A 25833-nucleotide genomic window follows, 5' to 3' on the forward strand; every position below is an offset into this window, starting at 1 on the left:
AGTTCAATGTGTCAAATCGGAGGGCCTGTTGTCTGGACCTATGGCAGTCTCTATGGGGGTGCCACAGGGTTCAATTCTTGGGCCGACTCTTTTCTCTGTGTATATCAATGATGTCGCTCTTGCTGCTGGTGACTCTCAGATCCACCTCTACGCAGACGACACCATTTTGTATACATCTGGCCCTTCATTGGATTCTGTGTTAACAAACCTCCAAACGAGCTTCAATGCCATGCAACACTCCTTCAGTAGCCTCCAACTGCTCTTAAACACTAGTAAAACTAAATGCATGCTCTTCAATCGAACGCTGCTGGCACCCGCCCACCCGACTAGAATCACTACTCTCGACGGGTCTGACCTAGAGTATGTGGACAACTACAAATACCTAGGTGTCTGGTTAGACTGTAAACTCTCCTTCCAGACTCACATTAAGAATCTCCAATCCAAAGTTAAATCTAGAATCGGCTTCCTATTTCGCAACAAAGCCTCCTTCCCTCATGCTGCCAAACATGCCCTCGTTAAACTGACTATCCTACCGATCCTTGACTTCGGCGATGTCATTTACAAAATAGCCTCCAACACTCTACTCAGCAAATTGGATGTAGTCTATCACAGTGTCATCCGTTTTGTCTCCAAAGCCCCATACACTACCCCCCACTGTGACCTGTATGCTCTTGTTGGCTGGTCCTCACTACATGTTCGTCGTCAAACCCACTGGCTCCAGGCCATCTATAAATCACTGCTAGGCAAATCCCCGCCTTATCTTAGCTCATTGGTCACCATAGCAGCACCCACCCGTAGTCTGCGCTCCAGCAGGTATATCTCACTGGTCCTCCCCAAAGCCAACACCTCCATTGGCCGCCATTCCTTCCAGTTCTCTGCTGCCAATGACTGGAACTAATTGCAAAAATCTCTGAAGCTGGAGACTCTTATCTCCCTCACTAACTTTAAGCACTGATCACCTTACCGATCACTGCACCTGTACACAGCCCATCTGAAATTAGCCCACCCAACTACCTCATCCCTATATTGTTATTTATTTTGCTCTTTTGCACCCCAGTATCTCTATTTGCACATAATCTCTAGCATTCCAGTGTTAATACTAATTGTAATTATTTTGCACTATAGCCTATTTATTGCCTTACCTCCATAACTTGCTACATTTGCACACACTGTATATATATTTTCTGTTGTATTTTTTTTTTGACTTTATGTTTTGTTTACCCCATATGTAACTTTGTGTTGTTGTTTTTATCGCACTGCTTTGCTTTATCTTGGCCAGGTCGCAGTTGTAAATGAGAACTTGTTCTCAACTGGCTTACCTGGTTAAATAAAGGTGATAAAATAAAATAAAAAACACATGCTAGTGTTAGATACTATGTCTAATATATTATAATGTACAAATTTCCCATAGTATGATTTCTAGGGTTGATATGCCATATTTATAAAGGCTGCAATTTATTGATGCAGTTTTTACCTGTAAACAAATCCACACACAAATAAAGGTGAGAGCTGGCCAAACACACACCCACACAGGCACCATCGGGATTACATCAATTTACAGCATAATGCTGCATTGCCATCTGTTGCTATAACGACGGTACCTTATGCAGTTCATGTTATCATTGGCATGGTCAACCTAACTAACATGGTGGTTTGCTCATATCCTCTCCTCAGGCGAACACTACAGCACCTAAGTTGAATCGGGATGGCGCGAAGGGGAGAGGAGCGTTGCTCTCTGATATCTCCAAAGGAGCCAGGCTGAAGAAGGTTGGAGTGGTCAATGACCGAAGTGCACCTATTATAGAGAGTAAGTAGCATAGTAAACATATAGGTATAAATTAACTTTTGCACTCTCCTCTTTTCCCGCTGACACAGACACACACACAGACTATACATGTACGTTTATGTATACATATATGCAAAATTCCATGCCACAAATAGCTTTCAACAATGTCAATGCAAGCATTATCAACACAACAGTGTAACAAGGATATTTGACCCTCTGCTTTCCCCAGAACCAAAGGAAAGTGGTGGAGGTGGTGGAGGTGGTAGAGGAGGAGGAGGGAGCAGTGGAGGGTCAGGGGGAGGCCTTGGAGGCCTGTTCGCTGGGGGCATGCCAAAACTACGATCAGTTGGAGCTGGAGGTAAGCAGAATTCACTTCATATGAATAGAATATAAGTGGGGCCCTATAAAATCAGCTTTATTTTTTGCCTGATTCTGTTTTGTTTTTTCTTAAATTCGGTTTCCTTTTTTGTTTCCGTTTTCCCACGTTTTTAAAGGTGCACAATGCAGAAATCACTCCGCCATTTCCTGGTTGCTAAAATTCTAATAGTTTGCCTAATTTCAAGCAAGTAAAGTGTAGAGAATCATTGTACCATCTAAATCGCTGTGAAATCTTTTCCATAACCAAAAATATTGTATTTTCAGCAGTTTGAAGCTGGCGTACAAAACCGAAAGTAAAAGACGCAAAAAATGAAACTTAAGAACGGGAAGCATAGAAATAGCACACACCGAACATATCTACCACTTCTTAGACTTGATTTCAATCAATGACATTTCTATGTTAATTTGGTCGTGTCGCCCCCAAAAAGTAACATATTGCAGCTTTAATAGAAAAACAACCAAATTGGATGTTCTAAGTCTACAACAATGCTTATTTTGATTTTTGGGTGTAGTTTAATGCAAGTTCGCACGAGCAAGAGACTGTTAGCGACGTTTCTGTAGCGCTCGTGTGATTGCAGAGTTTGCAAAACAAATGGCAACTGGATTGATGCAAATAATCATGATATCATTCTGCCAGGTAGGCATAGGCTACTTTGTAGTAAGCGTTTAATTGGGAAGGTTTTTGGGAAAGCCTTTCTATCTCTACCAGAGATGCACACACACACAAATACACAGACGGGCATTCCTGTGCCATTTCAGAAAGTTGCAGGAAAATACAAATCACTGATGCATTTTTAAAAATGTCTTATGATTAACTTGGACAAATTAATGAATTTTCTAATAAGTTCAATACATTTAGTTTATTAAATTCCATTTTAATTTCTGGATTCCGTGGTTCCGTCCGCGTTCTCCACAACATGGATTTTATAGGGTCCTATGTAAATATGCTACTATAAATATACTGCAGAAACAGACTGGCACCCAGGCTACTAGAAGTTCTACATTTGCCATGATGTGAATGGTACAAAGTATCTGAATGGGTGTATTTATGCATAGTGTTCTATAATGTGTGTTTCAATGCCTTCCTTCCAGACACCTCAGTGGGCAGATCAGCCCTGCATCCCCCAGGCTCCAGACCTGCAGCCCCCCGGCCCACCCCAGGCCACTCTGCCTCCCCCTCCCCAGGAGACAAACCCTCCGCCCCGGAGTCCCAGCGCTCCCACCGCCCCTCTCTCCCCGACATCTCCCGCCCCCCAACCAGTGCCAGCTCCTCCCACTCCTCCACTGGGGGCATGAAGCACAGTACTTCAGGCTCAGCTCCACCCCCTCCCCCTTCTTCAGGCATGAAGCACAGCTCATCAGCCCCACCCGCTCCGCCTTCTTCGACAGGGGGCATGAAGCCCAGCACATCCGCCCCGGCTCCTCCCCCGCCGTTTAACCGTAGTGGTTACCACGGCAACGCCCCATCAACCCCCCAACAAAAGGCCCCAGTAGGCCCCACCAACAGCCGGGAGAAGCCCCTCCCCCCGCCGCCCCAAAGAGGCCCGGCTCCGCCCAGCTCTGGCCCCCCTCCATCGAGACCGCCTCTTTCCTCCACACGGCCGCCCACTGGGGGGTCCTCGGCGCCCCCTCCGCCCCCGCCTTACAGGCACCCCTCTGGGGGAACCTCCAATGGCCCCATGGGGCACCATGGTGGAGATGGGGCTCCGAAACTGCCCCAGAGGCACAACTCACTGCGCAAGAAGACCTCAGGCGGCAGCCACGGCGGACGCAATCATGCGCCTCCTCCACCCCCGTCGCCATCTCCAGGACCTCCAGGGGGCGGCAGACCACCCCCACCCGCCAGGGAGCCCCCCGGCCGAAAATCAGGTACTAGAACACAGCTGTATGTTTATATTGGGGAGCCGTTAGTCATATCAAGGGACTACTGTCACAGTGTAATGCCCTTTTCCAAATCAACCCTTTCTTCCACACACAATTTCATGGTCTGAAATGAAAGGATGGGTAGTAGCCATAGACTTAGACATCACAACATTGTATATGTCCCATTATGGTGTCAGAGCATGGGAAGCGCCATTGAGGCAATCTCCATTTTTAAGTAGTACATTTTCTTCTACTACTTCTATGAGTTGGCAAACAAACTGAAAGGGTGCATACTGCTACCTGTATTGTGTTGTTTGAACAGGTATGAAGCCAAGGTTGCCGATTTACTGCCACCTGCAGTTACTGTATACTTGCTCACAAGTATACAGTGTATTCGGAAAGTATTCAGACCCCTTGACTTTTTTACACATTTTGTTACGTTACAGCCTTATTCTAAAATGAATTAAATAGTTTTTTTCCCTCATCAATCTACACACAATACCCCATAATGACAAAGTAGAAACTGGTTTTTAGAAATGTTTGCACATTTATATAAACATTTCTAAAATCACATTTACGTAAGTATTCAGACCCTTTACTCAGTACTTTGTTGAAGCACCTTTGGCAGCGATTACAGCCTCAAGTCTTCTTGGGTATGATGCTACAAGCTTGGCACACCTGTATTTGGGTAGTTTCTCCCATTCTTCTCTGCAGATCCTCAAGCTCTGTCAGTTTGGATGGGGAGCGTCGCTGCACAGCTATTTTTAGGTCTCTCCAGAGATGTTCGATCGGGTTCAAGTCCAGGCTCAGGGTGGGCCACTCAATGACATTCAGGGACTTGTCCCGAAGCCACTCCTGCGTTGTCTTGGCTGTGTGCTTAGGGTCGTTGTCCTGGTGGAAGGTGAACCTTCGCCTCAGTCTGAGGGCTCTGGAGCAGGTTTTCATCAAGGATCTCTCTGTACTTTGCTCTGTTCATCTTTTCCTCTATCCTGACTAGTCTCCCAGTCCCTGCCGCTGAAAAACATCTCTACAGCATGATGCTGCCACCACCATGCTTCACCATAGGGATGGTGCCAGGTTTCCTCCAGACGTGAATAATAATAATAAATAATAATATAAATTGGTCATTTAGCAGACGCTCTTATCCAGAGCGACTTACAGGAGCAATTAGGGTTAAGTGCCTTGCTCAAGGGCACATCGACAGGTTTTTCACCTAGTCGGCTCGGGGATTAGAACCAGCGACCTTTCGGTTACTGGCACAATGCTCTTACCCACTAAGCTACCTGCCGCCCATTCGTGAACTTGGCATTCAGGCCAAAAAGTTCAATCTTGGTTTCATCAGACCAGAGAATCTTGTTTCTCATGGTCTGAGAGTCTTTAGGTGCCTTTTGGCTAACTCCCAAGCGGGCTGTCATGTGCCTTTTCCTGAGGAGTGGCTTCCGTCTGGCCACTCTACCATTAAGGCCTGATTTGGTAGAGCGCTGCAGAGATGGTTGTCCTTCTTGAAGATTCTCCCATCTCCACAGAGAAACTCTAGAGCTCTGTCAGAGTGACCATCGGGTTGTTGGTCACCTCCCTGACCAAGGCCCTTCTCCCCCGATTGCTCAGTTTGGCCGGGCGGCCAGCTCTAGGAATAGTCTTGGTGGTTCCAAACTTCTTCCATTTAAGAATGATGGAGGCCACTGTGTTCTTGGGACCTTCAATACTGCAGACATTTTTTGGTACCCTTCCCCAGATCTGTGCCTCAACACAATCCTGTCTCCGAGCTCTACAGACAATTCCTTCGACCTCATGGCTTGGTTTTTGGCCTGACATGCACTGTCAACTGTGGGACCTTATATAGACAGGTGTGCCTTTCCAAATCATGTCCAATCAATTGAATTTACCACAGGTGGACTCCAATCAAGTTGTAGAAACATCTCAAGGATGATCAATGAAACAGGATGCACCTTAGCGCAATTTCGAGTCTCATAGCAAAGGGTCTGAATACTTATGTAAATAAGGTATTTTTGTTTTATTTTTAATAAATGTGCAAACATTTCTAAAAACCTTTTTTTCGCTTTGTCATTATGGGGTATTGTGTGTAGATTGATGAGGAAAAAAATGTAATTTAATCAATTTTAGAACAAGGCTGTAATGTAACAAAATGTGGAAAAAATCAAGGGGTCTGAATACTTTATGAATGCACTGTAATTAATTAGCTGATCCCTCCTGATAACCCGGATGGAATCATGTGACCTTTACTTAACCATAGGAAGTCCCACCCAGTTGAAAGTCCTCAATGGCACGACCCATGCTAATACGGGCTTTTGGGCACTAGAGTCATCTATCTATCTCTGTGGTAATTAGGGCTGACCCCATTTAGTTGATTGTTTGGTCGATAGGCTGTTGGTCGACGTTTTTTTTTTTTGGTCGAGCAGTGGCAAATATATTTACAAAAATTATGGCACACGAGACACGTCTGAGTGGACTAATCCATTGCGGAGGCCGCGGGGGTGGCACACTAGTAGTACATTTACCGTTAATTCCCATAATTTATATTTGTTTGGTTACGGTAATTTCTGTTAATGCATTCAATATATTATTACTACAGTCTTACCGTTGTCATTGTAGGAGTTGACACGTTGTTTGCCGAGCGCACAACCTAGACTATACTTGTGAGAAAAAAAGTTTTGGTTTATTTCATTCCATTTACAAGTTGTCAATGTATTCATTGTCTTTTGTTTGAAGCGCTCCTGTCAATCTTGAGTAAGGACACGCACCTGATTATGCACATAGAAGTAGGACTGATCTACCTGGCCTGTGCGCAAATGTAGGCCTATAAGTGTGCCCATTTGGGGATCTGATACTATTTCTGATTGTCTTCAATCGTCTGAAATCACCATCACTATGGAGCTTGTCAAAGTATTTTTTTCTTCACCTCAAACTGCAAGTAAACAAAGTCTGTTTTTACATCCATTGAGAATGACAATAGTTCCTCAATGTAGCCTATTTGAACAATCTTTCCAGCTCTCACTTTCGATTACCACAAGCATTTCGCTACACCCGCAATAACATCTGCTAAACACATTTACATTGACATTTTAGTCATTTAGCAGACGCTCTTTAAAATGTGATTTGATTTGATGAAAGGGGAGAAGATGTCATGCTCTGATCCGGTGGAAACGTCATTAAATAGGCCTAATGATTACTTCTTATCCCTTGCGCAAATAGCCTACAGCTGTGTGTGTCTGTCTGGAGCTCACTGGTGTGGGAAACTCTGAGGGCCCAGAATATTTTATACAATGTTACAAGTTTGCTAGTTAATACAATAGTTGATACAATGTTTCAAGTTCCTTGCAGACAGGCCATGTGTAGCCAATGTGATTTATAGGATATTTATTTTTATCATGATATTTTCTACCTGTGGGCTGCAATGTTTTATTTGTTTGCTTTTATGTAGGCTATTTTTACATAATGGCAATAGAAGTTACTTTTAGATTTGTATCATTTTCATTTAGATAGATTTTTTTTATTAAAACCACAACATTGATTTTGAGATATGAAGACTTTATTATAAATGAAACTGTTCCACGAAAATGTACATATGAAAATCATAACTGGCACGGAGAGCAGTAGACATTGTACGATAACATGGCACTCCAATTGGAAAATGTTGCCGACCGCTGGTGTAGCCTATTACCGGCAGCAGAGAGAGGAGGGCGGGAACAGGTTTTTGTTCTTCTGGGTAGGCTATATCGATCTCTGGCTCCTTCCCACTAGTTATTTGTGTGTTTTTTATTATTAAAGCATCAGACAAGCTCAGTAGCCTACATATAGTTGATTTTGAAAAATATATGGAAAAATACACATTTTAACATTTCTCCCAATCGATTGGTCGAAAGAACAGACGACTCTCGGTCGACTAAGATTTTTTTTTTGTTGTTGTCGGGAACAGCCCTAATGGTAATTGCAATATGACAATTGCTCCACCTTTTCAGATCTACATGAAGTAGGGCTAGCAGACGCTCTTATCCAGAGTGACTTACAGGAGCAATTAGGGTTAAGTGCCTTGCTCAAGGGCACATCGACAGATTTTTCACTTAGTCGGCTTGGGGATTAGAACCAGCGACCTTTCGGTTACTGGCACAACGCTCTTAACCACTAAGCTACCTGACGCACATTACAGCCTACAGTATCTAATCTTTCTCGCAACCTGACCAGTCCTGATCCGTTGGGCATGGTCTGTTATTTAAGGACATACAGTGCATTCGGAAAGTATTCAGATCCTTTGACTTTTTCCACATTTTGTTACGTTACAGCCTTATTCTAAAATGTATTAAATTATTTGTTTCCTCATCAATCTACACACAATACCCCATAATGACAAAGCAAAACAGGTTTTTAGAAATGTTTGCAAATGTATTAAAAATAAAAAAACAGATTTACATAAGTATTCAGACCCTTTGCTATGAGACTCAGGTGCATCTTGTGTCCATTGATCATCCTTGAGATGTTTCTACACTTGATTGGAGTCCACCTGTGGAAAGTTCAATTGATTGGACATGATTTGGAAAGGCGCACACTTGACAGTGCATGTCAGAGCAAAAACCAAGCCATGAGGTGGAAGGAATTGTCCGTAGAGCTCCGAGACAGGATTGTGTCGAGGCACAGATCTGGGGAAGGGTACCAACACATTTCTACAGCATTAAAGGTCCCCAAGAACACAGTGGCCTCCATCATTCTTAAATGTAAGAAGTTTGTTACCACCAAGACTCTTCCTAGAGCTGGCCGCCCGGCCAAACTGAGCAATCAGGGGCGAAGGGCCTTGGTCAGGGAGGTGACCAAGAGACACTCCTCAGTAAAATGCACATTACAGCCTGCTTGGAGTTTGCCAAAAGGCACCTAAAGGACTCCCAGACCATGAGAAACAAGATTCTATGGTCTGATGAAACCAAGACTGAACTCTTTGATGAACGGAGCAAAGTATAGAGATCCTTGATGAAAACCTGCTCCAGAGCGCTCAGCTGTGCAGTGACGCTCCCCATCCAACCTGACAGAGCTTGAGAGGATCTGCAGAGAAGAATGGGAGAAACTCCCCAAATACAGGTGTGCTAAGATTGTAGCGCCAAACCCAAGAAGACTCGAGGCTGCCAAAGGTGCTTCAACAAAGTACTGAGTAAAGGGTCTGAATACATATGTAAATGTGATATTTACCTTCTTTTTTTTTATATATACATTTGCAAACATTTCTAAAAACCTGTTTTTGCTTTATCATTATGGGTTATTGTGTGTAGATTGATTGGGGGGGAAACATTTAATCCATTTTAGAATAAGGCTGTAATGTAACAAAATGTGGAAAAAGCCTGAATACTTTCCGAATGCACTGTACCTCTTTTTCAGTTTACAGTACATACATTTTTTAGAAAGTTAAATGTTGGGAGGGATATTTTTGCTCCTTAATTGCTTATGTGATTAATTTATTTGAACAAGGCATCATCATGGTCTTACTATTGTGTGTGTTTGTTTGCTACCGATGCAGCCCCTTCTGCACCCAATCCTGGGTCACGAAACGGGGGTGGTGGCCAAGCCCCTCTTCCCCCGCCCCCCTACCGGGTCCACAGCGCTGTCACCCACAACATCACCTCCTCGGAGCCACCCCACCACACCCGGGGGCCTAAGCCCCCTCCCCCACCTTCATCTTCCTCCCTCTCCTCCCGCACCGGACCCCCGCCACCTCCCCCACCCATCCGCAATGGACACTCCTCATCCTCTTCCTCCAAGTCCAATATAGGTGAGTCAGGACAGGCTAATTTCCTCCATCTCCCAGTCCTGGTCCTCAGTGTCGCCTGTACATGCTGGTTTTCAAGCAAGTCCAGTTTTTGAACAACTGTCACTGCTTTTGATGAATGTGATGTGATTGTTGCCGGCATTTCATCGCTTTAGAATCTATCTTGTGTTGAGTATTAGCCTCAACACCACCCAACAGCCCTGAACACAGTGTACTTTTGAACACTATTGCCATTTGTTAGCTCTCAAACCAACAGACATGTTGGAGACACTAGTAGCCTAGTTGTTGTTGGTAGTAGATTGTCAGGTATCATAGCCTCATATTCAAATGCCATCTCAGGAATGCAAATGCCCCCTGTAGTTCCTGTTGCATCGTGACCAACCCAGAGCGTTCATAGATTGCACAGTCAGATTAATGTTTCCAGGAGAACTGACCATTGTGCATGGCTTGGTTAATGGAAATGTAAATTACTAGAGCAAGGTCGACAAGTCAAAAATACTTGACTTCTAATTTGTTTATATGCAGGGCCATGCTAACATGTTACTGTACTTTATTAATTATATTACTATAATGAAGTGTTGGCCTTCATTTTTTGCTAGTTTAGTGTTATAGAGATATTGATCTTGATTTACAATTAATGTTGTGTTGACCCTTTACCTTTCTTAACCCTCAGAGGATTTTGAGTCCAAGTTCGACTTCCACCCAGTGGAGGACCTCCCACCCCCTGAGGAATATAGGAATTTCACCAAGATCTACCCCAGCAAAAGCAATAAACCTGGTCCAGGTACAGGCTTAATTCATTCTCAACATCACTGCCTACATACAGACTGTACACAACATCCAATAAATGGCCTCTGCACTACTGCATCACAATGTTATTACCATATAGAATGTCAGCTGGGATTTGGAATTCAAGCAAATGATTGATATGGGCTCTTTCAATTCGTCTTTCCGTTATTCCTCGCATTCTTTCGACTTGCCTCCTTCGCAATCGTATTGGAGGAGAAGGTCCATGTCCCTCCCCTTCTTCTCCAATGCGTTTTGAGAATGATGCGAGGAATTGAGAAAAGATTAATAGAAAAAAAGAGCCACATGGTTGTTTTTGGAGGTAGGAACTGACCTGATGTAACCTTTGTTTCCTCTACTTCCTGTAGCCACGTTCCGGGGAGTACCTCCAGCGCCACCGGTGGCAAGGTGAACTATGGAATTCAGGAGCACAAGGACTTTAATAACTCACTCAGTCTAATCAGAAGACGTTCAGGGGAGTGGCACAACACTCGAAACACACACAGGCCTAAACAGACACACTTTATATGACCAGCCGGAAACAGGTCAACCCCAAACACTATAGCAAATTCACTGGTCTTGTTCGACGCTATGTTTTTACAAAACTCTACACTACCAGTCACTCTCTTTTGCACAAACACTTCAGACACTTCTGTCTTCTTAGCATGATAGAACAAAACCACTCTGAGCTGAGGAACTGACTGGTTTGGCTTGTGGCCACAGCACAGTCAATCTTTCAACAAGATGGCGGGCATTGCATTGATGATACTTTATAGCAGCAGGACCAACTAAGACTTCTGAATTCTGCATTTCATCTTTTGAAATGTGCGCATAATCTACGATAATGATGAGGTTGATGATGATTTCCTGCGATTATGAATTATGTTTTAAAATGTTGTATGGTTAACCGCAGTAGCTGTGCTGTCAGTAGGGAAATATCGTACACACACAAACGTTGCCAACAATGCGTTGGGTGTCAATTGGTATCTATAGTACGTGGTGTGTGTTTTCTATATGTTTTAAAATGCAGTGCTACCAGTGCCCTGAGGAGAAGGAGTGTGGAATAGAATTCTCTCCAACCTTGATGTGGCAATAGTGGGGTGGAGTAGAATAAGAGGGGCCTATCACACTTAGAAAAGCTGTCGTTTGCGTCACACAGAAATGGCTTAGTTTTTTGGAATCTTGTTTTTCATTACTTTGAGTAATGAAACAGGGGACAGGAGACGTTACTTGAATGCTTGTCATGTTAAGAGAGGGTGAATCTTGCTGACAGTGAGTGACAGTCTTTCCATTGTGAGAGGGGCATTCCCAATTTGATTAGTTTTTTTATTTCTTCCTCAAGGCATTGCTCTGTGGCAGCATAACCGCTTAACCGTGGCACCTGTGGATGCCATGTTTTTACACTAGAGGAGAACAGAAAGTGCTGCTCTGATCGGTTGCATTTTAGGTTTATCTGAAATTCTACTAATCTTAATTTTGTCAACACTACAAAATGCTGCAGGGATCCACATTGCCGCTCCTCTTTAATGGGCGTTAGCTGCCAAAGCTCCTTTAATTTATTGATCTAGGAAGGCGTTTGAGAGTACTGTATGAAATTCCGCGTTCACTTTATTCAATGCTGTTCCTGTTTCTAGGCCACAAGGGGGCAATCATGGCTAAATGATTACCCTCATTCCTTTCTTTGGACCAAGGGTAGCTTTGCAGGGCTGTGTCAGTCATTCAACCCTGTCTATTTCTGGAGTTTATAAGGGACCCCTTATCACTGTTCGTTATAAAATCCTTCAAGGAACAAAAAATATCTATTTTTTGAGACTATAATATTTGATTTTACTGCTGGTGGCCCTTTGGAATGGACCTTATCATGGCCAGAGGGAAACTATAATGCTTGAGTTTATGCATTCCTATGCAAGGAACGATTTTGTATGTATTCTCACTTCTCGTTGGTAGCAACTAACCAAAAAGGAAACACCTAAGTGCCAGACAAGGTGTAGGGCGAAGTTGCTCCTAGATGCTGATTTTGGGTCAGTTTTGTATTTTCCCTACTAATGGTTAAGGTTAGGATTGGGGGAGGGAATCTGATCCTAGATATGTACCTAGGGTAAACTTCACCTGGAGCACCAGGGAACTATTTGGGCAGAGTAGGCCCCAGAAATGTCATCATGGTGGATTTATATAATTTGTATTACTTATGAGCTCCTAAAAGCGTCATACCTAAACTGTCATTACATTGTAGCATTGTGATTTCTGTTATGATTTCACTACAGTGAAATAACTACATGGACCAGCTACATGAGAATAGATTCCTTTTCTCTTCATTCTGTTTATGTAGTCCTCTATTGTCATACTTATCGGTACCAGTGCATTTGTAAAAATGATTTTAAAAAATACAAATAAAAGAGCCAGTCTATTAAATGCAATAATTAATGTCTATTTACAGAAAGTATGAGGAATATGGTAATCATAGTTATTGATCTATTTTAATGTTTGTAAAAAGCTTGTACTATAGGGAGGAAATTGATAAAAAAATGTAACAACAGTCCAGTTGTGGGCTTTGTCTGACGGCCAGAGAGACGGGTCTCTTCGCAGCACTTCTCTGAATGCCTGACCTTGTGTAATTTATGTGATTGATGGATATGGATTATTCTTACACAGGTGACTCATTGACTATGTGTGATTTTCATGTTCTCACCCTGTTCATTCCTACTGTGGTCATTTCACCTGTTAATCATCCATGTTTTATCATTTGAAATAAATATATGCCTTTGGGGGGAAAAAGGGGTACATGATTGTTTTTAACTTTCAGATTTAGTGTCCAATGTATTTGACTCTTTATCACCATGTCTATCATCCATCTGATGTATTTCTAAAGAGATTATCACAAATTATTTCAATGCAATTTAAGCTTCTTGCAAATGCAATTTACAGTAATTTATTGTCGAAGTTAACAAGAATGAACGTTTTTACACTAGATTATAATAGACTACACAGAAACATAAATAACTCAAATTAATTGGTTGTACAGTTATACACATTAAATGTATGCATAATTTCAAAAATATTTAAATATGTATGCAGTAGTTATAGTAATTATCTCAAACTGCATCCAAGTTACTAACAACACCAGATAATATTGTGCCAAATGCTACACCAGACAATGCTGAATTTCCCGGGAAATTTCCAGTCCGCCAAAAATATTAATTATTGAAACTCCCGCCACCATGTCTTGTGCTACAACAACTGACGTTGCCTGACAATCGAAGGTGAACCAATGAGAGCCTGGGAAATAACACAATGACACAAGAAGGACCAATCAGACGTTAGTGGCGGGAAGTCCAGCTGACTGTGGGAGGAGTTGTGGAGACATTTGGCGCAAGTTTTGTTTCTAGTCGCCTCAGACACACCTCACACTAGATTCATCAAGACGAATAGCCCGAATACGTCTTAATCAAGAACTAAAATAAGGTATCACTACTTTCAATGCATGTTTAAAATGTGTAAACTTGTAGCAGTAAGTTTGATTTGACGATATATTGTTGAATGTTTTGTCAGAATTTAGGGGGAGATATATTGACTAGCGAGTTGCCGTAGCGTACTGGGGGGATTTTTATCAAGTAGTCAGTCAAGTTTAACTAGTTAGTCACATTAAACCGTTTGTCGAATACACCAATATATATATATGTCCTGTTTTCTTTGAGTGTTCTATTTTACGCCATTTCAGTGTTTTATAATAGTTGTGCTTTTGGCGCCACAAATGAGGACACGTATTGTTGTAGCCATTGAGTCTCTGCAGATACAGTAGCTACTGAGAATTCACACCATTTTGATTGCCCCGGAAATTGGCGAGTTGTTTGTTGCATTGTTAGTATACAGCAAGTCGAACATTCGGGATTACTTTTGTAATGTTGATTTACAACAGTGCAACGACGGCACAAAGACAACGTATGCCGCACACACTGGTGAAGAGAGGGAGTCATGTTGAGCAGTAATAACATTAACTTGCGTGGAAAATACTGGAACTACTTCGATCAGGGTAGGCCTGACGGCTAGGATGGATGGTGTCATTTACTATTATGCAGTTATGTACCTCTTCTGTATTCACTCATTTCAAGTCACTCTTGAACATAAGACGAGTGTTTTTCTTGCTGTCTTATCTATTCATGGGTGTTGTCACAATGACTGACCTTCTCTTCCCCCTCTGTCTTTTGGAACAGGTATTGACACTAAGTGCTCACAGCGAAGATGCCCAGCACACGTTCCCAGGCTCAGCCCATCCTCAAGTTCCCCAGACGCAAGTCCTCCAGGGTTGACTCAAAAAGCACCCCCTCCAAGAGCACACTCCAGCCGAAGGAGACCCAGTCCCCCTGCCCCATGGAGGCTCCTAAACTGCAGCCCCTTCCAGAGAGGATCCAGCTAACGCCCCTCTCATATGGGCCCATGGCCCTCAAAGGCATCACTCTGTGCCCAAGGCTGACCCCAAGAATACCCCTCAGCCCTCGCAAACGCACAGGTATGGGATTGTGTTATTATACCCAACTTTTAAACGATGTTTCACTGTCTAGAACTTTAGGTAGTTTGTGGTTTTTACATATTCTGTGCAACATTTAAGCTGATAAACCACCCTGCTCAAAATTAAGTAATTATTTCCACCCATGATGTAAACATGACCTGCTATCCAAAAGACTGACATCTTGTTTCTAACCTAACCATGCGTCTTCTGTGTGTTTCTCAGGAGATGAAAATGGCTGTAACCTCAGTGCCAACCTACTGGGCTCTCCTCCCAAACAGAGCCGCCTTAACCTGGCCTCCCCCCGCAAGCTGGGCTTTGATGAGAACTCCCCTGTTTTATCCCCGAGGAGACTCCTGTCCCCCAAACGGCAGCCCCTCTCCCCCACCTCCCGCCCCAGGCCCTCCCCCAGCAGACTGCATGAGACCCCCAGTGGGAGCCCATCATGTCCCCGATCAGAGAAGAAGGCCCCGGTGGTCCGCCTCTTTGCTGAAAGTAAGACGCGTCTCCCTCACTTTCTCTTTCTCTTCTTCCTCACGTTCTCTTCCTCCTGTCTTTTTCTCAAACGCAAATGAAAAGCGTAAAACTCCAAAGAGAAATGTGTGCCTTTATTTGATTTGGCCATTATGCTAATGTTCACTTCACAATTCAAGAAATGATCACTTCCCTCATCTACATACTGTATGTTCATGTAGACTTATAGCAGACTATTAACCCCTTCTCCCTCTCTCCATCCCTCTCCAGAGTCGAAGTTCCATAGTGTGAAGCAGGCCCTCCACACGGCCGTCCCAGAGCGCCTGCTATCCCGGGAGGCTGAGAGGTCCTCCATCCGCTCCTTCCTGGAGGACAAGGCCCTGAACGCCAGCCCAGCCAGCCTCTACATCTCTGGGGCCCCTGGCACCGGCAAGACGGCATGCCTCAACTGTGTGTTGCAGGATATGAAGGTTAGCACCGTTGTTAGCGTTAGCCTCCGCTTTGTTAATGATGGGTTAATTGTTAGCATTAGCCTCGCGTTGATCTTGAGTGGATCCCGATACTCTAAAATGGCCTTCCACCTCTACCATAAGGCGCAGTATCACTTAATTCCACTGCTTGTGTACAGCACTGAACCCTGTGTAAATTTAACCCCATTGATTTCTGTTATATGAATTTAACTATTTCCTCTCTCTTGATCCAGGATGAGCTGAAGGAGATTCAGACAGTGGTGATCAACTGTATGGCTCTGCGTAGCTCCCACGCCATCTTCCCCCTGCTGGCAGAGAAGCTGGGGGCCTCCGGGGGCCACACCGACACCAAGCTGCAGAAACTGCTGACCAGCACAGGGCCCACTGTGTGAGTATCTAGCTACTGTATATAACTAAAACCTAAATCCACGATACCTTTCGCCAAAAAAAAAAAGTTGAGTTAATCTCTAAAGTTGTCTTTGTCCAACAGCTCTGAATTTACACTGTACATTTTTTAAAAATATATTTGAGAAAGGAATTACATTTTGCTGACCGATAAGTTCTGTCTATTAACCCTCTTTCTCCTCAGTCTTCTAGTCCTGGATGAAATGGATCAGTTGGACAGCAAGGCCCAAGACGTTCTCTACACTATCTTTGAGTGGCCCTACCTGCCCAAGTCCCGCCTCTGTCTCATCGGTAAGAACCCCCAAATATACAGTGTTCTACAATATATACCATCTCTAGTATACATTTATTGGACTTTACAATTTCTAATTTGTGGTCCTCTGTAGCTCAATTGGTAGAGCATGGGGCTTGTAACGCCAGGGTAGTGGGTTCGATCCCCGGGACCACCCATCCGTAAAAATTTATGCACACATGACTGTAAGTCGCTTTGGATAAAAGCGTCTGCTAAATGGCATTATTATTATTAATATCTATCTAAGGATTCATCTGAAGATTTCACCCTAAAACTTCATACATGTCTACCCTTTTCTCTATTTAAATTCCATCTTTAACTCTCATAGCCATTTCCTCATATGGGCTGTCCTTAGTCTTCCTGTATGCAGGCAGGTGTAATGACAGTGTGTAATGGGGGTGTCGTACCATTCTAGGTATCGCCAACGCTCTGGACTTGACAGACAGGATCCTCCCCAGGCTGCAGGCCCTGCCTCGCTGTCGCCCCCAGCTGTTACACTTCCCTCCCTACAGCCGCCAGGAGCTCGCCGCCATCGTACAGGACAGACTCACACAGGTGTCTGGAGAAGGGCTACTAGACCCATCGGCCGTGCAGTTCTGTGCCAGGAAGGTGTCTGCTGTATCGGGAGATGCACGCAAAGCTCTGGATATCTGCCGGTAAGGGAATGAATTGACTAAATAATATCTTAAATACACTGTATTAATACTAAATAACATGTTGGTTGCAATGATGACTTCTTAGGACACATTTGGGTTGCCCATAAAAATAATTTTTTTTAATGAGCAACCAAAAATGTGCATTTACTATGGCTAGTTGTAAGTGTTCTTGGATAATTGGTATGGGAAAGGGGGATACCTGGTCAGTTGTACAACTGAATGCATTCAACTGAAATGTGTCTTCTGCATTTAACCCAAGCCCTCTGAATCAGAGAGGTGGAGGGGGCTGCCTTAATCGACATCCACGTCTTCAGCGCCCGGGGAACAGTTGGTTAACTGGTTGAAGTTTTGTATGAGAAAATAAAGTAGCATGACGCCGGTTCCTCTGTTACAGGAGAGCTGTAGAGCTTGTGGAATCTGACAACCGAAAGAAGGCAGCCAGCCCCACAGCAGAAACTAAAGCGTCTCGCGTGAGCATACCCCAGGTGGCGAGGGTGCTGTCGGAGGTGTACGGGGACCGCATGTCCTCCTCCGAGGGAGAGAGCTTCCCCCTCCAGCAGAAACTCCTGGTGTGCTGTCTGCTACTGCTCACCCGCAACGGCAAGAACAAGGAGATCCCACTGGGCAAGGTGAGAGAGACTGGCCCACTGCATCGGTGCCAACACGATACTACAACACACGTTTGTAAATTGAGAGCAAACATTAGCATTTTTGTTGTTGTTGCTTTTAATTTTGTACTACACTGAGTATATAAATCATTAAGAGGATTTTTTTGCCGTAGACAATTGAGACATGGATTTTAGACAATTGAGACATGGATTGTGTATGTGTGCCATTCAGAGGGTGAATGGGAAAGACCAAAGATTGAAGTGCCTTTGAACGGGGTATGGTAGTAGGTGCCAGGCGCACCGGTTTGTGTCAAGAACTGCAACGCTGCTGGGTGGGACGCATTAGAGTCATGGGCCAGCATCCCTGTGGAATGCTTTCAACACCTTGAAGAGTCCATGCCCTGACGAATTGAGTCTGTTCTGAGGGAAAAATATTAGGAAGGTGTTTGGTATACTCTGTGTACATGCATCATACACAAGTCTAATTTAAAGCTAGTCAGAATTAAACAGTTAGACGTTTTCTCTTGCACTGACCTGCTTAACACTAAAAGTCATTGGGTTGTTGAAGGTCCGTACCATTCTTTCTCAAGTCTGACTCTCCTCTATCCCTCAGCTCCATGAGGTGTACAGCCGTCTGTGTGCCCAGAGACAGGTGGGCAGCGTGGGCCAGGGGGAGTGCCTCTCCCTCTGCAGTCTGCTGGAGAGCCGGGGCATCTTTGCCCTGAAAAAAGCCAAGGAGGCTCGCCTCACCAAGGTTTCTCTGAAGATTGAGGAGAGGGATGTGGAGAACGCTCTGAAGGATCGCACCCTGCTGGGCAGCATCCTGACCGCTGGCCTACCATGACCTCTCACCTTTTACCCCTATGATGATATCAATTTCTCCATCATCTGACTGAACCAGATTAATCTTTATTTTTACCTTTTTTATTACTTTTTTAATGATTTTTGGGATTCTTTTTTTCCTGGTGTTGTGATGCATATCCAACTATGACTACCTTTTTCAGAACAATGATTGCAGTGATTGTACAATTTTTATTAGCAGATGATTAACATTGACTGGAAACATTTCAGATGGTCAGCCAAACTGACCAGCTGCTTTTAACTTGAGTTTAAACTGCTCATTATTTATTTTTGGGGGTGAGAACCTTATGTACATCTATATTGTAATAAATTAATGTACACATATTTTAAACAATTGTTGCTCTTATTTTAATTCAGCAAGAGGCCTACTATTTTTGTTAAACATGGTGCATCAAAAAAAAGAAAAATGTTTTTGTAAACTGTAGGCATACCCATCAAAATCATTAACTTTATGAGGAAATATAGCCTTAGTCCTTTTTCCTTACTCAAAATAAATAAAAGGCCTGCCTGCTAGTATTTCTATGAAATATGCAGTATACAAAAACAACAGGTGCAATGACAAAACACAAGTGAACCAAACAACCGGGGGAAGCAAACAAAGTTAAGTGCAGGTGCCTGCACTTCATTAGCTAATCTAATACAGTACCCACAATAATTGTAGGTTGAGCTGCTATTTGGAAACGATATCAACACAGATCAAGTCATCCATATTGTGAGTTCAGATGCAATTTCTGTATTTCCTCCTGGTTGGTTCTTGTGAAAAGCATGCTGATTTTGTAGTCCGAGTTACTTAAGCCATCAGAGGTGGTGGTGTAAAGGGTGTTTTATTTATTCACAATTCATTCACATTTGCTCTTCTGGATGCATACTTGAGCATGGGTACCTAAATAAATTGCCCAGGCCTATAGCCTACACAATGCAAAATGCCATTTCCTGTAAATGTAACTACGGGATACATGCTCTAAACATAGAAATGGTTATCGGTAGGTTTCGGTCAGAACCAAATATAGCCTAAATGCCAGCTATATGCCTTTGACTATTCATGACCATCTGATCTGGATAGTAATACAATTTACTTAATCCCACATGGCAGTCAAATTAAATATAATACTGAACTACATGGGTATTTATAAAGATATTAAACAAACATGATAAATCACCGATCTGCAGAAAACTGTTCTACACAGTTTGTGTGACAGAGTGGAAATTCCATTTCAACATGGGTGAAAACTCACAACCGCCTGCTTGCCAACACTCAGAGATCATAATGTAGTACAGCTTTTATCATTCTTAGCAGTTTTCATAAACAATGTTGACTGTATTAGCTTGGATAACTACACTGCTGTTATTCATTTTTATATGAACGTGATTCACTATAGCAAACCATGTAGTGGGCTGCCGCACTGTTGTTTTTCAAATGAAGGAGTGGGCCTTTAATTGTCATCACAATTCTATTCTCTACACAATATGAGCACACTGCCTCTAAAAGGAGTCTCTCTGGGGAGAAAGCAAAGGGGGGCACTGCCTCGAAAAGGAGTCTGGGGAGAGCGTGGAGGGGGGCACTGCCTCGAAAAGGAGTCTTTCTAGGAGAAAGCAGAGGGGGGCACTGCATCGAAAAAGGAGTCTGGGGAGAGAGCGGAGGGGGGCACTGCCTCGAAAGGGAGTCTTCATGGGGAGAAAGCAGAGGTGGGCACTGCATCGAAAAATGAGTGGGGAGAGAGCGGAGGGTGGCACTGCCTCGAAAAAGGAGTCTGGGGAGAGAGCGGAGGGGGGAACAGCCTCCAAAAAAGGGTCTCTGATGGAGTTGATACGTACAATGAAGCTGGAAGGTGAGTTGCATGTATGGGACTGACAGATTCCTAACAGCACATCTATCACTAATATTGATATTAATTGGTACCCAGGCTAAGTCAGAAGACATTAGACTGAAGATCTGTCTCTGTTGTGTTGAAGCCAAATCCAGCAGGAGAGACCAGTCTCACCTGTACCCAGCTGTCTGTCCATGAAAACAGACATGTCTATTGATCCTCAGTTCAACTTCAAGACAGAAAATATATCTACTGATCAACAGCTTGTCTGGTTTGTGTTCTCTTGTTCTCATTTGTTTCTAATAGATATTTTGAAGCAAACAGTGGCCGGTCTACGCAGAAGTGTCCTCCATATTCAAGGTGATCTGACTCATGTCTTACAGTTAAAGGTGAACGGATAGTTGTTTGTGACATCTTTGTGACCTTTAACCTCTGACTACTGTCTATTATTTAAACCCCACAAGGCTCAATGATCCACCAGGAAAATACAAATTATGAAATATGATTACAGCATTAAACTTTCAGATAAATAATATTTGTTCTTTACATATTAATATCCGTTTTTGCCTATTCCAGTTTGTTGAAGACCAATTCATCACGTTTGTAAAGAGTGAATGAAAGAAGTTCAAGAAGATTTTGAGTCCAGATCACCCAGAATGCTCTGACAGTCAGGGGAAGAAGTAGGTGTACAGTGAAGATGAGAACCAGGAGAGCAGTGCCAGAGAGGGGGCTCTGAAGATCACACTGCACATCCTGAGGAACATGAACCAGAAGGAGCTCGCTGACACACTGGAGAACAGTAAGATCTCTCACCTTTAGTCTTTAATGTTCCATTTAATATGCTCACAGACAGTTGGATTGATGTCGTCACTGTCCTTACAAAAATAAATGTATTAAAAGTACTATACTTTTATTAGTATGCTTCAAAGTACATTTGTTCTTGTCATTTTCAGATCTTTTAGGTGAGCTTGCTGTGTGTCAACCTAAACTCAAATTCAACTTCAAAAGGAAGTTTGAATGTGTGTTTGAAGGAATGGCTACACAAGGAAACCTAACACTTCTCAATAAGATCTACACAGAGCTCTACATCACATAGGGTGTAAGTCAATAATGAACATTTAAATTTTTAAATTTTACATTTTAGTCATTTAGCAGACGCTCTTATCCAGAGCGACTTACAGTTAGAGAGTGCATACATTATTATTATTATTATTATTATTATTATTATTATTAATTTATTTTTCATACTGGCCCCCCGTGGGAATCAAACGCCATGCTCTACCAACTGAGCTACATCCCTGCCGGCCATTCCCTCCCCTACCCTGGACGACGCTCGGCCAATTGTGCGCCGCCCCATGGGTCTCCCGGTCGCGGCCGGCTACGACAGAGCCTGGAGGTGAGACAGATTGAGACAGCAACACAAGAGACACAGATCAAATGCAACGACATCTTTGAGTTGCTGGCATTGGCAAAACAGTCTCTGCGCAGAAGTTCATTCTGGATTGGGCTGAAGGAAAAGCCAATCAAGGTATCCAGTTGATATTTTCACTTCCTTTTCAGGAGCTGAATTAGATGAAGGGGAAAAACACAGCTTGCTTGACCTTCTCAATCACTTTCTTATGGAAATAAAAGAGTTCGGAATCTCAGACTTCAAGAAGTACAAAGTGATGTTTGTCTTTGATGGTCTGGATGAGTGTCGACTTCCCCTAGACTTCCAGAACAACGAGACCTGGTGTGATGTTACAAAATCAACCTCAGTGGACGTGCTGCAGACAAACCTCATTCAGGGGAATCTGCTTCCCTCTGCTCACATCTGGATAACCTCCCGACCAGCAGCTGCCAGTCACATCCCTCCACAGTGTGTTGACCAGGTGACAGAGAAGGAGTACTTTAGGAAGAAAATCAGTGACAAGAGCCTAGCCAGCAAAATCATTACACACCTGAAGTGTTCAAGAAGCCTCTACATCATGTGCCACATACCAGTCTTCAGTTGGATTTCAGCTACAGTTCTAGAGAGACTGTTGCGTGAAACAGAGAGTCAAGAGATGCCGAAGACCCTGACTCAAATGTATTCACACTTCCTGAACTGTAACATATGACTCAAAAACCAGAAATATCCAAAGAGACCAGAAAATGCTGAGACATATTCACAAATTAAAAAAGACAAAAGAGATGATTCGGAAACTGGCCTTTGAACAACTAGAAAAGGGCAATCTGATCTTCTATGAAGGAGACCTGGAAGAATGTGGCATTGATGTTACAGAAGTGTCAGTGTATTCAGAGAGGAGTGTGGGTTGTTCCAGGAGAAGGTGTACTGCTTTGTGGATTTGAGCATCCAGGAGTTTCTTGCCGCTGTCTATGTGTTTCAGACATTCAACAACGAGAATGTCAATCTCATGGTTGAACAGGAAACAAGCAGAAATCTTCCGACATCTGAAGAGATACCTGCAACCATCATCTACAAGAAAGCAGTGGACAAGGCCTTGCAGAGTAAGAATGGACACCTGGACCTGTTCCTCCGCTTCCTCCTTGGCCTCTGACTGGAATCCAACCAGACTCTCTTACGGCCCCTACTAACAAAAACAAGAAGCAGGTCACAGAACAATGAGGAAACAGTCAAGTACATCAAGGAGAAGTCAGGGAGAATCCCTCTCCAGAGAGAAGCATCAATCTGTTCCACTGTCTGAATGAGCTGAATGACTATTCTCTAGTGGAGGAGATCCAAACCTACCTGAGCTCAGGAAGTCTTTCAGAGGCCAAACTCTCACCTGCCCAGTGGTCTGCTTTGGCATTCGTGTTGCTAACATCAGAAGAAGAGCTGGATGTGATTGACCTAAGGAAATACTGCAAATCAGAGGAAGGTCTTTTGAGGCTGTTGCCAGTGATCAAAGCCTCCAGAACAGCTCTGTGAGTACCTTTTTGATTTTAACCTTCCAATGCATTAAAAACCTACTAGGAAATATTTGTGTTGATCATGTACTGTATGTATTCCTCTTCAGACTGAAAGGATGTAACCTCACGGAACAATGCTGTGAGATGCTGGCCTCAGCTCTCAGCTCAAACTCCTCATACCTGAGAGAGCTGGATCTGAGTGACAATGACTTGCAGAATTCAGGAGTGAAGCTGCTCTCTGCTGGACTGGAGAGTCCAAACTGCAAATTGGAGACACTCAGGTTAGTAAATTCAGGTTTAGTTTATGATGTTATTAAAATTACTAAAGTGAACTAACTCACATACATTTTAAGCATCAAGTCAAATGGTTTGTTACTATCTTTTCACTCAACGTGGTTGAGACGGATCACACTGTAACAGGGATAGCTAGCCTACTTCCAACCTACTACTTAGAGTGAAATTCATATTTTTTGCAGTTTGTCATTCTGTAGAGTCACAGAGGAAGGCTGTGGTTCTCTAGCTGAAGCGCTGCGGTCCAAACCTTCATGTGAGGAAGCTGGACCTGAGCTACAATCACCCAGGAGACTCTGGGGCTGAAGCTGCTCTCTGCTGTACTGGAGGATCCACAATGTACACTGGAGAAACTCAGGTATACAAATTCAAAGTTGTTGTTTTTCAAATGGTATGTGATATGTATATTATTATCATAACTGATTCTGTTGCCCTGCCTTTGTTGTACTGTATGGGAAGACCTCAATTGCATAATCCTCTCTCCTCGTCTCATTCTCAAAACCCATTGGATGAGAAAGCCAGAAGTTCCTCCCCTCTGACCTTCTCCTCTAATGGGTTTTGAGAAGGAGACGAGGAGAGAGGACTCAAGCAGTATGCAATTGAGATCTTCCGGATGTGTTTCTCAACCACTGTCTTGTCTTCTGTTTTTACAGTGCCTGTGTCAGGTAGAGCAGCCTCCAATTTGAAACTCAGGCCAGAATTCCATCATTGCAGGTAGATGATTTTTGCATTACGCTTTTAGAAGTACGTTTGCGTTGCAGTGCAACGTGTTCGTTCCAGAATTGATACTTGATTTAGAAATCAGTAGTCCCCTACTACCTGGTTTCAGCTGAAGCCCTGGTATGATGTTATTTGACAGTTACCCTCCCTCCCTTCTATATTTATTTATCTTGATAATTCCTTTCAGTTGTCATTGCAGTTTCAAACATATTTTTTGCACTGCTGTGCAAAATCGAACCCACAATTTCGGCAACCTTAAAATAGCGTTTATTTTTCGTAGCCGGCCGCGACCGGGAGACCCATGGGGCGGCGCACAATTGGCCCAGCGTCGTCCAGGGTAGGGGAGGGTTTGGCCGGCAGGGATGTCCTTGTCCCATCGCGCTATAGCGACCCCTGTGGCGGGCCGGGCGCAGTGCATGCTGACTCGGTCGCCAGGTGTACGGTGTTTCCTCTGACACATTGGTGCGGCTGGCTTCCGGGTTAAGCGGGCACTGTGTCAAGAAGCAGTGCGGCTCGGTTGGGTTGTGTTTCGGAGGACGCACGACTCTCGACCTTCGCCTCTCCCGTGTCCGTACGGGGGTTGCAGCGATGGGATAGGGACTGTAACTACCACCAATTGGATACCACGAAATTGGGGAGAAAAAGTGGGTAAAATACCCACACAAAAAAATAATAAATAAATAATAATATAAATAAATTAGCATTTATTTTTCTACTCTGCTTCACCTACAGCAAATATTTGTTTTTGAAAAAGATGTGTTGGCCTATTGTGTTTTTGAAAATGTTCAACTTAAGAGTTATTAAGCATCATGAGACAATTGTAATGTTTTATCTGGTAAGGTTTTATCTTATAAGGTGTGCACAGATCACAGCCTTAAATGACACTTAATTTAGGAAATAATTTAGGGTACATGTTGCACATTAATGTAGGCTAATTTGGAGTATTATAAAATCACATACTATAGCCAGGTCTCTGGGCTATTGAACTTCTATTACATGGTCTCCGGTTTCTCAACAGCCACTAGATGGAGCCACAAGCCATTTTATGTAGAGAAAATGTCTGGAAGAGAAAGTGCTGTTGAAGAGAATGTGACTGTTTTGGCTGAGAGACTACTGAAAATGTTATCCCGCTAGAGAGTGATGTCATAAATACATATTATGTAAGTAACTACTACAGTCCCAAGAAGGGTGGCGGTTCTGACATCAGCAGCACTGGCTATGCATCATCATCGTTGGATAAAGAGAGTACTTTCCCTAAATTTGGGTAGG

The 25833-nt window shown here is 43.4% G+C and overlaps 2 protein-coding genes across 2 annotated transcripts; both read left to right on the plus strand.

Moving 5' to 3' along the window:
* Nucleotides 1-1392: 1392 nt before the first annotated feature.
* On the plus strand, nucleotides 1393-13568 carry LOC311113353 (uncharacterized protein; the record flags this gene model as incomplete). Its single annotated transcript, XM_084156567.1, has 7 exons — nucleotides 1393-1410; nucleotides 1675-1807; nucleotides 2016-2144; nucleotides 3257-4033; nucleotides 9549-9800; nucleotides 10471-10581; nucleotides 10952-13568. The coding sequence occupies 7 exons, from the start codon at nucleotides 1393-1395 to the stop codon at nucleotides 10993-10995; spliced, it is 1464 nt and encodes a 487-aa protein (XP_084012693.1). The 3' UTR covers nucleotides 10996-13568.
* A 405-nt stretch (nucleotides 13569-13973) lies between these two features.
* LOC311113636 (cell division control protein 6 homolog) lies at nucleotides 13974-19181 on the plus strand. The gene is made up of 9 exons (XM_084156905.1): nucleotides 13974-14045; nucleotides 14795-15090; nucleotides 15313-15582; nucleotides 15832-16031; nucleotides 16265-16419; nucleotides 16621-16727; nucleotides 17144-17384; nucleotides 17779-18013; nucleotides 18606-19181. Exons 2-9 carry the CDS (start codon nucleotides 14823-14825, stop codon nucleotides 18834-18836), a joined length of 1707 nt encoding a protein of 568 aa, XP_084013031.1. The 5' UTR covers nucleotides 13974-14045; nucleotides 14795-14822; the 3' UTR covers nucleotides 18837-19181.
* Nucleotides 19182-25833: the final 6652 nt, after the last annotated feature.

The sequence above is a fragment of the Coregonus lavaretus genome (assembly GCF_964263955.1).
Source record: "Coregonus lavaretus genome assembly, chromosome: 40".
Lineage (NCBI taxonomy): Eukaryota > Metazoa > Chordata > Actinopteri > Salmoniformes > Salmonidae > Coregonus > Coregonus lavaretus.